Source organism: Manacus candei, unplaced genomic scaffold, assembly GCF_025592945.1.
Source record: "Manacus candei isolate 608988 ecotype Guabito, Panama unplaced genomic scaffold, ASM2559294v1 h1tg000050l, whole genome shotgun sequence".
Lineage (NCBI taxonomy): Eukaryota > Metazoa > Chordata > Aves > Passeriformes > Pipridae > Manacus > Manacus candei.
In genome coordinates, this window is record NW_026138098.1 from 20,457,641 (window position 1) to 20,470,799 (window position 13,159).

The 13,159-nt window shown below is 53.2% G+C and overlaps 1 protein-coding gene across 5 annotated transcripts in view; it reads left to right on the plus strand.

The window, feature by feature from the left end:
- Positions 1 to 13,159, plus strand: part of PSD (pleckstrin and Sec7 domain containing) — a 47,018-nt gene that overhangs the window by 14,853 nt on the left and 19,006 nt on the right. For 4 of the 5 annotated variants that reach the window (XM_051800081.1, XM_051800084.1, XM_051800082.1 and 1 more), the window contains one exon: positions 4,850 to 5,293. The exons of the other annotated variant lie outside the window; for it this stretch is intronic. In XM_051800081.1, coding sequence (XP_051656041.1) covers positions 4,850 to 5,293 — 444 coding nt within the window. The remainder of the gene's footprint in view (positions 1 to 4,849; positions 5,294 to 13,159) is intronic. 5 annotated transcript variants of the gene reach the window in all.

Here is a 13,159-nt window from a genome sequence, read left to right on the forward strand (position 1 = left end):
GGCCGTGAGAAATGACGAACATCACCTGCTCCAGAGCACTGTGTGGGACAGACACCTGGAGGGGAAAGGCCCTGGCTGGGAGTAGTAGATGCTTGTGCAGGCAGGGGCAGCCAAGGTCGTCTCCTGACATGTATTGTCAAAGAGTCTTGAGTGAGGTGAGGAGTCTCAGCATCATCAGCAATTGCTCCATGGGAGTTGGGATAGGTTTCATCTGTGAAGCACAAAACCAGGGTGATGCCTGGGGTGCCGTGTGGCAGCATGCACTCACCCAGCTGTGCAAAAGGTAGATGGGGGCATATAGGTGGAAAAAAAGGAAAAGAGAGGTTTTGATATTGGCAGGAGGGAAAAAAAAAAAGAAAATATACCCCTCAGTGGTGCTGCTGCACTGGGAAGAAAAAAATGAAGGTGCTTGGCTGATAAAGAGGGAAGGTGTACATGCCAAGGGGAGCTGAGTTCCTGTCAGTTTGTCCAGCCTTTGCATCTCTGTTGGAGGGGACAGATACATCTCTTCCTGCCACCGACCCTGTTCTCAAAACATTTGAATTCTAGAGAAAAGCTGAAAATAAGCCATTGGTAATGTACTTTTTTTTTTCCAAAAGACATTTTGAGTAAAATGTAAAGTTATTACCACTGCAAGTGAGTTCTTCAAGTTGCTGTAACAATTATCTTGCATAGTGGTATTTTTTTTCCAAATATGTTCTAGGCTACTACAAGTTGTGTGAGCTGTAAGCCTAGACCTGCTTTTTGTCCTCTGAGGCACCCTACTGTAGCTCCCCAGGCAGTGCTGAATCCTTGAATGTGTCCTTAAATGCATTGTTGCTCCTAAAAGATGATGCTCCTGGTATAATTACCAATGTATAAATAGTGATGTCACGTTCATTTTGCTCGGCTTCTTTGTAGACCAGTGGGGTGCTTTTGCTTTGCAGCCCACTGAATATTCCCCTGGTAGGTGCAGACCCTGTGGACAGTGTCTTGAAAATTATGAGGCTCAAACTGCGAGCTTGTTCAGTCCCTGCATCACAGCCCTGGATTTTTGCTTACACACTGTTTTGAGCTATGCAGCTGCAGTCCTCATCCCTGTTTACCAGTCACCAGTATTGATGTTTTCTACTTCAGGCTTTCTGCTTTGCTTGCTCACAGGAGCAGTGAAGCTGGGGCAATGAAGGAGCCCCCCCTGACTCCCTGGACCTGGCACCATTCTGCTGCTGCAGGAGCTGCTGAACCTCAAGCCTGTCTTGGTAGCTGGGAAGGGCCAACCTTACAAAATTATTGAAGCACTTTTGGATGCTGATTTTCAGTAGATATGTACATCTGTTTGACTATCTAGCTCTAAGTATTTAGCACCCTCTGCAAGGGGAACTGGCTTGGTACTACCTTGTTGTACTTAGTATTCTGGCCAAAGGTCGGAACCTTCTTTGGTGGTTTACCCTCCCAAACTAAGAGAGCATGCTAATAGCAAAAATAATCCAACACCAAATCAAACAAGGCATGAAAAGCAATGAAAAAAATGGTGTCTTCTTCCAGCAAATCTGCTCTCTGAATATATTTAAAGTCAGATCTACTGACTCTAATGACTAGTCTAAGCCTTTACTGTCTTTATTCCCACTAGTCCCTGAGAGCCAAGACCTGTCAGTGAGAGCAGGCTCAATTCCCTTCCTCCCTGAGCATCAGCAGACATGCTGGCTAAGCTGTAGGAAGAGCCTGGCTTGGCCCACAGTGTGGGTGCCTTGGGCTGATAAGAGAGAAGAGGCTTTGCTACGGGGTGCCCTGGTCTCCTGAGAGCACAGAGGGCTGATGGGAGGCAGTGATGCTTTTTCTCCCTGCAAGTAGAACAGTTTTGCCCAGGAAAGCCCCTAGATCTGCTGCTTGGGGAGCCTTTCCAGAGCTTTTGTGCTCACTGCTTAGTGGCAAAAAAATAGCTGCAGGGCAAGCCTTGTTGGAGATTAAAAAGATGGTTATGGCCTCAATTTCATCAAACGTTGAAGTAGATGCTTAACCTGCCTCAGTAGCCACTCTGCTGTGTTTTGCTGAGGTTGAGCCTCTGTCTCAGTCCAAACTCGCCATGGAGCCACTGATCGGGGTGATGCTCCTGCATCCCATGGGCTTGGTCTGGAGGGGGGATGCTTGGGGTGATGTTGGCAGGCACCTGGCAATGAGCAGGAGAGACGCCTGCAACTCTTGGGGAAGGACTGAAGACAGTGTGATGGCGTGGATGTGGCAGGGGAGTGTGGACAGTCAGGAGGAGACTGTAGTGCCTGTGGTCAGTACCTGTGCCTGAGCATGGGTCAGAGTTAGGACACTGAGCCCTAAGAGCAGGCTGCTGCCTTGCTGGAGGAGTGCAAAGGAGCCTTTGGGGAGTGCAGGGAGCTGCTGGGGCTGGTCTGTATGTGAGCTTTTCTCAGAGAGGAATAAAACAAGGAGCTGCTTGATGGTGCTGTACGGTTTTACCTTCTCTGAACTGAGCGAAGATCCCCACACAGCGCCTGCTGTGCCTGTGCAGGCTGGAGGAGTAGAGCACGATGGGGGCAGTCAGCAGTCTGGAGGGTCACGGGAGCATTTGGCAGAGAGTGAAAAACACTGAGGGCCAGAGGAGAGATTTTCCCCTCTTTTTCCCCTCACCAGGGACAGCACAGCTCTGCAGCACCAGACAGGGAGGGCAGAATGAGCCCCTTCCCCTCCATCAGCCATCAGATGCAACTGGAGAAACCCGGTTGCTCAGATCCCCGTAGTCCCTATATGCAAACCTTTGCCTGAGGTGCTGCTGGCTTTGGCACTTACGTGCAGTGCAGTAGAGCCATCAGCTCCCAGCATCCGCTTCCTCTCTGTATCTGCCTGGCCCTCTTCTAAGGAAGGCTCACTGCTCCTCCCACACCAGCTCACGGCTGGAAACCTATTTGATCTCCCGCTGCCCGTCACCCTTGCACAGATGCTCAATTACAGCTTCTTAATCTCCTTCTTTCCTCTGCTCCTCCCAGCTGTGTTTGTCTGGCTTGGTGTCAGTGCACTGGCCATTCCTGGGGGACCAGAGCAGAGTGTGGAGGGGCTGGGCAGCACAACAGGAGCTGATGAAACATCCAGGTCTGAGCAGGCAGCATTGCATGTATGCTCCTGTGACTAGATCCTTCTGGAGCTGAATGGCTTTGTGCTTGATATTTTGAGGTGGAAAGATTGCTTCCAGAGCTTGGATGGTGTGGACAAAACCAGCTGTAGTTTTTTGGTGGCTTGGTGGCAATATACTTGATCACAAGAATGAGTCCAGCTCCCTCTCCTGGGAACAAGATTCCTTCTGTCTGCTGGCATTGTCTTCCCTGGCACAGCCCAGTCACCCTCTTTATGGATTTGAGGTGCAAAACAGTCAGCAGCATTAGCTTGGTTTAATAGCATGCAGCTGGGTGTGGGGGATGGTGAATGCACATTCACATCCGTAAAACACATCTGCAGATGTTAAAGAGGTCTCTTCTGCCTTGTCCTGCCAGAAAGCCATCCCAGAGGTGGCTGCTCCTGGGGCTTCTACAGGAATGGTAAGAGTGTCAAGTGGTGCTGCACAGCCAGGATAATGCTGGTGGATGGGCAAGATCAGCCTGCACCCTGCCTTGCTTACCTGTATCTGGCTTTGCTGCACTTCTCTTGAAGCCAGCTGGCACTCTGGGGGAGTCAAGCTGCCAGCTCTTGGCCTGCTGAAGTAATCAGGGTGAGATTTTTGAGCAGCATGTGAAGGCTAATGAATGAAAATCATTTGGTGTGTGTAACAGCAACACATCTTCTGAGCCCTCTGTACGAAGCTGTTTGTTCATAACAAATGTTATGACAGGCTGGAGCAGTTCCTCTCCTTTAATCAGAGGAGAGAGTGGCATAACAAGTGCTTTTCCGCTGCTTTAATATAATGATAGCGGCTTATGAGTAAAGTAGGCTTTTAGGGCTGTGTTTGTGCTTGTACAGCTGAAGCATTCATGTTCCCTGGGTTGGAAATGTCCCTGTTGTCACGTGCTCAGATGGGTGGGTAGGCTGCACTTCACCTCATTTACAGGACAAAACATTCAGGGCTCCAGGGTTTAGAAACTTCTGTGTTGGGCTGGACCCAGACCAGCATTGGAGACAGGTTTGGCCTTTCTATGGGGCTGACAAGATGATGAACCAAGACCAAGCCTGGCATCTAGGACATGGGGCAATTCAGATCCCCAAGCCCAGAAATGGGTGTGAGTCTCCCTCTCTACTACCTAGGGAAACCTGGGGCTCAGTATCACTTTGTGCTCAGTCCCACATGTCTCCTGGGACTCAACATCACCTTATGATGGGTCCAAGACATCTTCTGGAACCAGCAGCAGACCTTGCAGATGGGTGTTGGTCATGCTCTGAGCAAGGTGCTCAGTGACCATAGTGCAGTGTTCATGGAAGAAGGTGTCACACTGTGCTGAGCAGCTTCAGGAGGAGCCTTTTGGGTGGTGGAAGCTCTGAAGGCTCATGAAAAATTCAGCCACTTCCAGATTTGGTTGGAAATGGAGCTGAACCACATCCTGCTTCTGGTGCTTGAGCCCTTTATTGGATCTAAGCTCAAGCCAAGTGATTGGGAGCAGTAGCCATCTCATAAGCTTCTTATGAGGATGAGCCACTGAAGGAACAAAAATCTGTGGCTCATTAAAGGAGAAGCATATGGCTGGAGGGAGGCCAGCCCAGTCCCTCTTCCCATGATGTCTTGGGCAGGTGAGGCATTTCCTTGATGGTCTACAGATGTTCAGAAGAGATTTCTGCCCTCCTCAGTTTCCTTTTGGAACAGCATGTGGGCTTTTGTTTCAGGGCCTTGATCCCTTGCTCCTCAATGACCAGTTCTTCTCACTTTCTTTCCCTCTAGGATCATGGATCGAGACACACAGGGTATGCTCAAGTCTCCAGTGCCCTTCCTACTAGGGCACAGCCTCTCCAAGGATGGCATGGACTCTTTCAGCAAGCATTTTGAGACCATCATGGAGTCCCATCGAGCCAAAGGCACATCTTACACCAGCCTGGACTCCATTGACATCCTTTCCTCCCCAGCCCGCACCCATGGGACTTTTTTCACTTTTGACCTCCCAGCTCTCACCCCAGAAATACAGGGACAAATCCGAGACAGCGCCAAGCTGATTGAGGAGAACTTTGCTCCTCTGGCTCATTTGGAGCCAGACTCTGGGACCAGTTCAGCCACAGATGCCCCCTGGACAGAGAGGGAGGAGGAGCGGGGGAGAAGACGGAAGGGTGCTCGGCACAGCCCTTGCCACTCAGTGGACAGCTTTGGTACTCCCTTGGCCTCCAACACAAGGTGAGTGACCAAAATTGCTTGCTGTCCAGCTGGACCACTACAGCTTGATGTGGAGCCTAATGCTGAGGTCTGTTTTGCAGCCAGAGTCTGACTTGTGTTGTTGGGGAAGTGTCAGGACTGTGTGTGCTGGATTTTCTGGGCAGTGGCTGATCAAGCCAGTGATCACCATGGTGTTGTGGTAGGTGTGTTGATGGGAACACAACTCCTTTTTCATTTTTGCCTGCTTTTTAGGTGCAAAAGGGCTGTAAGGTTTCCTCCAGCCAAGCAAACAGGGAGTCCCAGGACTTCAATCCTGTGGTGGTTTCCATTGCAGGACAGTCCAGCATCCATGGTGGCTCTGGGGAGAGGCCAGTCAGAATTTAACTCCCAGTAGAAATCTGACAGCCTTTCCCTACTGGGGGCTGTATCCCTTGCCATCTGAGTAGCAGCCTCTTGTTTCTTGAGCTGTTGTCCTGGCCTCCTGAACCTCCTCAGCCTTGTTTATTTTAGGAGATGAAGGGCAGAGATGAGCACAGCCCACCAGAGGCTCCCTGTACATTGCTCCCAGCCTGCATTCACCTGGGCTCAGGATGGCTGCCCCTTGTGCTGGGGGCAGCAATGAGTGGGCTGGGGGAGCTCAGCCCCACCACTTCCAACCTGTCCCTATGTAAGTCCATGTCCAGGCTGAGACACCTTCCTGCACTCCTCCCTCTTCCAGCAAGGTCTTGTGCTGAAGCACTTGTGATGTGGCAGTTTGATAGGCTGCATCTTTTCCACACTCATCTGGGGTGTGGACAGGTCTGGCTTGGATGTCAGATCCAGTCCAGTGGTTTAGCTGCAGAGTTGGTGGCTATTGAACTACCTGGTGTCTCATTCATGCCAGTGCTGACCTTCCTGTTTTCGTTGCCTCCCTACAAGGTCTCTTCGCTCAGTGACCTTTTGTGCAATGCCAGAGCATCCTGAATCCCTCATCTACTTTCTAGGCTTAGGCTTTGGTCTTTTCACCACCAAACTGATGTGACTCCTGGTCACAGTCTGTGCCATCCTTGTAGGCTGGGTTTGTGCTGTAAAACCGGTCATGTCTGGGAGATACGAGGCAGTGAAGGGTGGCGGTATCCGGCCGTGGTCAGTGCTCTCTGCAGGAAGAATTGCTTCCTATTCCTCTGTCAAGGCAAGGGACTGAAACAGAGCACCCTGGAGAAACTGAGAGGACAGTATCTGACTTACTGTCTGTGGGATGCCATTGTACCACAGCAACAGTGCCACAGGGGCACAGGGAGATGTGAGCAAAGACACAGCTAGCAGCAGGGATGACAATGAGGCGGCTTAACAGAGGTTATTCCTCACTGGTTTATAGTCAGTGGAGCCCAGAGCATGCCGACAGTGCTGAGGACTCTGCAGCACTGTGCTTCCCTCCTAGCTCAGGCTTCAGAGCAGTGCTGGGCACAGGCTGTGGAGGGGTATTGTGTATCCCCCAAACTGCCCTATATCTTTTCTGAGCCCACCTTTGCTGAGCCTCTTGTCTTCTCCTCTTCCAACAGGACTACCTTTGGTGGCAGGGGAACATAGGGGAAACCCAGCTGCAGCCCCCACTGTGCTCCCTGGACTGGGGACTCCAAGGCTTGGTCTTCCCATTGTACCATAAGCTCGCTTCTGTTACACATGCACGCAGAGTCCCAGGCAACTATCCTTCCCCATTTAGAAACAATTCCCTTGGTTATCAGTAGGTCCCTGCATAGTTCTTAATTTTGTCCAGTTCAGGCCCTGTTTCTTGCCAGTCTCCTAGGCTACAGATGATGTTCAGACCCACCATGCTGCCCTGCAGCAGGTGAGCCAGTGCCCTGGCTCCAGTAGAGGCTGCAGGAAAGATGATGAGAAATGAGATGTGGGAGAACAGAACCCAGCAAGGAGCAGCCCAGCTCTCTGCTCCCTGGTGTGGAGTGAGCCTCCCCTCATAGTCCCCATAGGCAATGGGGAGAGAGGCAGGTGTGGTTGGGATTTGCCATCTTGTGCAGTGGAAAGGAGTGGAGATTGGGACTGGGAACAGGAACTAGGCTGAGAAGGCATATGGCACCAGGGTCGGTCTGAGACAGCCCATCATCTGCAGAGTCAGTACTCAGGACATAGGGCTTTCTGGCAAGGGAGAAGTCCAAGAAGTTTCCTCTTCCACATCACTGGTACCATCAACTTTCTAGACTCTGAGTGGAGCCGACCGCAGAGCTGAAGCTTCCCACTTAGTTTGAGGAAGAAGTGTCTGTGCTGATTGCTCAAAGGTTCTCATGGTCTGGAACCAGCAGATCCTGATGTCTGGCAAGGCTGATCTTCTCGAGCAGAGAGTATCCTTGTAATGCTCCCACTAAGGGGTAGTTAATGGAAATTGCTGAGGAAAACTAAGGAACCTCTGCAGCCATTGTAATGCAACATTACCCGTGCCAGCAGGGCCAGAGTAAGGCATTAGCCACTGCCCAGAGTCACTGCAGAGTCACAAGCAGTATAGACTGGCTGCCGCCAGTGCAGATGAGACCTTGGGCAGGGGGACTCTGCGGTGGAGACTGTGCTTTACACTGTCTGTCAGTCTCAGGGTTGGCAGAGGTGACTTCAGGCTGCAGGGCTTTGGTATGATGTGGTGACTGGTGATGAACACCAGTGGGTCTGGACCTGTGCTGACCTGCAGCTGTCCTCCTTGTGCCCTCCAAAATCTTTGGTGTTCATTGTTGCAATGCTTGGGGTTGGGGTCTGGGCTGGAGATGGCCCTGCATCCTGTGACTTTTTGCCTCTCTTGGTGTCAGTCGGTGATGCCCCTGAATTGCTGGGGAAGTGTGGTGTCCCCTGCAGCCCATGGCCTTGGTTCACACCGCCTTGTTGCTCATGCCAAGGCTCTGGTGTCCCTCAGCACACAATAGTCTGAAACCACGCTTTTATCTTGACCTTGTATGCGGAAAGTGTGTCTAAGTGCAGACCCAGAGACGCCTCCCTGGGTGCTGGGATGCATGCACCTACTGCAGCAGGCTAGATTGAAAGGGAGGGAGCAGTGGCTGAACACCCCCGCTGCCCCCCCACCCCCCGCGGGGCACCCCACAGTGGTGGGCACACCCCAACATGGAGCAGAGGCTCAGTGAGTCGGTTTTATCACCCCATTTGGGCAGGAGGTGAAGGTGTGCATGTCCCCCACTCTGGCTGAGCAGAGGGCTGCAGTTAAAGCAGTCTGTTCCTGTGGCTATGACATTGACCCACAGAGCATGTGTGGAGGCATAGCCCCCAAGGGCTGGGGGGGTCCCTCCGGACAGGCGAGGCTGGCCAGGGACAGATGCAGTGCTGGCGAGATGTCGGGGCAGGAGCCGGGACAACCCTGGGGACTGCAGGGAGTCGCTTCTGCGGTGGCAGCCAGACTTCTGCAACTGCAGGTCCAAATTGCAAGACTTGACCAAGCTGCCAGGTGCAGGCAGGTGCCCAGAAGATCACCTGGCTTGCCCAGTCCTGTACACGGGCAGCCGGGGCTGCCGGCCCACAGGCAAGGCAACGCAGGCTCTGGGGCATCAGCCCCGAAGGGATGTAAATGGGCAAACTGCATCTCTCTGGGAGTGTAAGCCCCCTGAAATCCAGCTGCCCAACTTCCATCCCACTCCCCTGGAGCCAGCCTTGGCCCGGGCACAGCCGTGCCGGTCCCTGAGGGGTGCCCGCGGAGGGAGGGGACGTGACACGTCCCCCGAGCGGGGCAGGCTCTGCCGGGACCTCATCGGGGCACGCCTGCTGTGGGACAGGAGGAAGGGCAGGCAGGAGAGGCAGCATCGAAGACGGGGCTGCAAACCGCCTGGGGAAAAGGGCCAAGCAGCACGGCGAGGGGCAGCACTGCGAGGGGCAGCACGCCCGGAGCCTCGCTAGAGGGAGAGCTCATCCTTGGAGCTGCGGCTGCGTGGGAGCAGCGGGGAGCCCGCGGGGCTGGGGCTGCCCCGGGCGGAGGATGCGCCGCCACTCAGAGCTGCGTCCCTGCCAGACCGCGGCCGCTGGCGAGTGCTGGAGCGCGGGGCTTGCCAGACAGCTCCGCTGCTGTTCTTTATAAGGTCCCTTTTGTTACTGCAGCGGTCGGGGAGCCGGTGCCCCTCCCGGGGCCAGCGCAGGTCTATCATCTGGCCTGGGCTCCCAGGTGGCACTGGGCAAACTGGTGAGATGGTGCCCAGAAGGGCTATGCCCAGTTTGGGGCCCCGTGGGGTGGATTCAGGGTGTGATGCATGAGGTTGAGGGTGAGAGCTGAGCAGAGAAAGGAGGGCAATGAGGAAAGCATGGAGATAGGGGAAGGAAGGTATGGGAGGGACTGGAGTGGGAACACAGTAGAGGAATAAGGCTAGAGAACAGGATGAAGAGGTCTCACCACAAGCATTGGCACAGCAAGAAATTAAGCACAAGCCTTGGGGGGCTTTCCCCCATGCATTTCCATGTTGAGCCATGAAGGCCAGCAGGAGCCAGGACGTAGGACGAGTTAGCCCTCCATGGCATAGAGGATGGGGACAGTGGATCCCAGGGATGGCAGTCTGCCTGCAGAGGCATGAGCAGCAGCACATACCTGTGGGATGCAGCCCCATGTGTCAGGTGTTAATTCAAGTTTTCAGATCTGACTCAGAGCCCCTAGGCTGGGCTTGGCGCAAGAGTCTGTGTCATGGGTTGAGGTGGCTGGGTTTTTGGTAGCGGGGGGGGGCTACATAGGGTGGCTTTGATTAGAGACCCAGATTTTCCTGTGCTGACCCTATGGCATCCGTGTCTCTGAAAGAGAAGACAACCCTCCACCCAGCAGGTGAGTAACTGGATTTTAAGGCTCTCAGCTGGTTCTAGAAATTGTTTGGTGGGATTGCAGCGTCAGTCCCTGTCCTCTGCAGGAGTGGTTGTGCCCCTCACAAGAGGAGCTGGTGGGATGGGGTGATGGAGGACAGGTAGACATCTCCAGAGAGGGCTAGTGCTGCAGGGGAGGTTCTGGAAGTCTGCAGAGAAACAGGACTGAGGAGGGGCACAGCTGCCCAAAGTTCAGTCCTACATGGATCTGTCAGCAGTAACACTGGTGGGTACTGCTCTGGCTGGGTGATTTGAGGACCATGTTGGACTCAGCAGCTGCCAGAAAGCAGCACCAGCCCCGCCTATGGTTAGAGGCTGGTCTGGCTGACCTTCAAGTGTCCTCCCAGCCCTAACTTCAATTCTGCGAGGAATGAACCAGCCCAGATCTTGGCTGTCATAAATCAAAGTCGCTCCACTGAGACCGATGGAGGGAGCTGCGTTTATTTAGCTCAGCCAAAGATCTGGTCTGGTACATTCTTAGCAGCAACATTAGGCAGGCTGGGTTCACTTGGCGGAGGCATTGGGCATCTAGCCCTGCATGTGGGGCTTTGGGAACTGAGAGCAGAGTGCTGCTCTGCCTTATGCATGTCTCTTGTGGACTTGCACCAGGCTCCTTGCCTTGTCCCTTCATGGTGCAGGATGAAACCAGCCTCATCTGGGGAGCAAGAGGCATTTGGATTGCGGTTGAAGGTCTTGCGTTTCCTACAGCAGGTGTCTCACCTGGAAATGTGTCAGGCAGGATCTGGACAGCCTAGGAGCTCAGCTGAGCACCCCCAGCTGAAACCAATGACTACTGGTCCCAGCCTGTTTCCAGGGAGTCTCTCCTCTCCAGCTCCCGGGGACAGATTGTTGGTGCAGGAAGGATCCCACCATGCAGGTACAGTGTGGGAAGAGTTCCACCATGCAGATACATTGCTGCTGGCAGCCAGGAGCTGGAGGTCAGCTCCCAGTCCTAGTTTTGCAGAGCTAGTACCTTATGGCTGCTTCACATCCAGGGGAGAAGATTTGCTCCTGGTTGGTGGCAGCCATGTGGTGCTGAGTGAGTTTAGTTGATGGTGTCAAGGTGGAGAGGATATCAGGACTCCTGCAGTGCCACAGTGCATTGCAGCCAGGGAATGTGCTGTGGTCTGTGCTGCTGGGCTCCAGGATGTTGGCCAGAGGAGAAGTATGGGGGTAAGATGATGAACCAGCTCCAGGAAAGAAAGGAGTGTTTAGCCCTGAGAAGGAACATTTGGGCCCTGGACAAGTATCTGGCCTGAGAGAAGGAGTGTGTGTGGTGTGGTGGCCCTGAGCAGGACCATGGCCCTGCAGCAGCTCCCCAGGGCTGGAAACACAATGTGGTCCTTCTGCTGAGCTAGAGTGGGAGATGGTCAGTGAAGAGCCTCTGTCCCAGGGCAAGCCCTGATCTGGACTACGTGCCTTCCTTGCAGAGCCCCCCAGAAGTGCCTCGCTGTGGCTGACACAGCGTGTCAGGGGACTTGGGCTCTCTAGCAAACACCTCTGAGGTGACAGGAGGACCTGTGCTCCAGATGACTTGAGTGGTGGCAGCAGGGAGAGGGATGAGCCAGCACTGGGTCCGCTCGGGCATGACTTATCTCAGTCTGAGGATACTTGTGCAATACCGAATTTGATCTTTGTTCCTTAAGTGTGTACCTAATGTAAAAACTATTATCTCAGTGTTTCTTCAAGCCAAACTAGAATGTCACTTTACAAAGTACAGTAAAACAACCACCCTGAGACATTAGCTCATTGGCAAGAAAATTAGCATCATCTCAATTGCCTGAGACATAGACATGTCTCTTGCTCTGCTCTCCATTTGCTTGAGGACTGGCCTCTTGGTTTTCTCTCTGTTAAGCTGCACATTCTCCAAGCCAGCTGGGGCATTGAGTGGTGACAGACAGGTGCCACAAGGGGGGCACTCTGAGTCTATTGAGGCTGATTGTCCATATTTAACAGCATGAGAGTGGCTTGAGCGATGGAAGAAAACCTATTTCATGGCACGGTTGGGTTGTGCCTCATTCTGAGAGCAAGGTTATGTTTTATGATGTAAAACCCCAATTCAGTGTGGGGACTTGGTGAAGGAGGGAACAGCGGATCCCGCTGGTAGAGCTACTTTGAGACTCAAGCCTTGAGATCACTGCATGCCCATTACAAGAAGCAAGGCAAGAATTGCAGTCACAGGTTGGGAGCCTGCAGGGACAGAGAGGTTTTGAAGGACAAGACAGATTTTGTAAGTGGCCTCATACCTGGATGCTCAGCACTAGGTAGAAAAGCTGAGGACCACAGAATGGGAAGAGAGGTCATGGGGGAAGACTCAGAGCTCTGGGTTTGTCCCTGGGGGCTTCAGGAACCAGCCATGTGAGGGAGGACAACTCTCAGGCAGGACAGGTGAGGTCCAAAAGCATATCAGGAGTTTTAGTGATGGTGGTTGAGAAGAATTAAAAGATCTTCAGAGGGTGACTGAGCAGCCTCCTGCTCTGGAGGTACAACTGGGGCACGGGTGGCTTTGGGTTTTGTAGCTCAGCCTCTAGCTGGAAAAGCACCATTGGAGCTGCTGGGCTGGGAAGGGAACAGTGCCTGTGCCCTTGTGATAGCAGATGAAGAGTTTTAGCAAAAAATACAGTCATCGCAGCCCATGGCTGGCAGGTGCCAGTTGCTGGAATGAATTCATCTCCTCTGCTTCTAGGAAGAAAAGAGCCTGTGACCTCTATCCTTGGTTGAGATCACAGTGACTGCAGCCACACAAGGAGCTGAAGAGAGCCTGAGGTGTGTGCCCAGCACTGGCCCAGCAGCACCCAGCCTGTTCTACTGTCAAGCACTCAAGTTAGCTTTGGCTCTGCCAGACAGCTTCCCCCACTGCACATCAGCTGGGGGAGCCCCCCAGGATGCTAACACGCCTGTCAGTGCTGTGGAGGGCTCCCCTGGGATAGGCACCACTGAGCAGAAAGGAGGCTTGTCCTTCTTGAAAGAAGCAGAGCCTCAAGGAGATTGGCCTGGGTAATTGGCTCAGGAGAGCAGGCCTCTTAAAACTCAATTAGAGACTTTTAAAAATAAATCAGACTG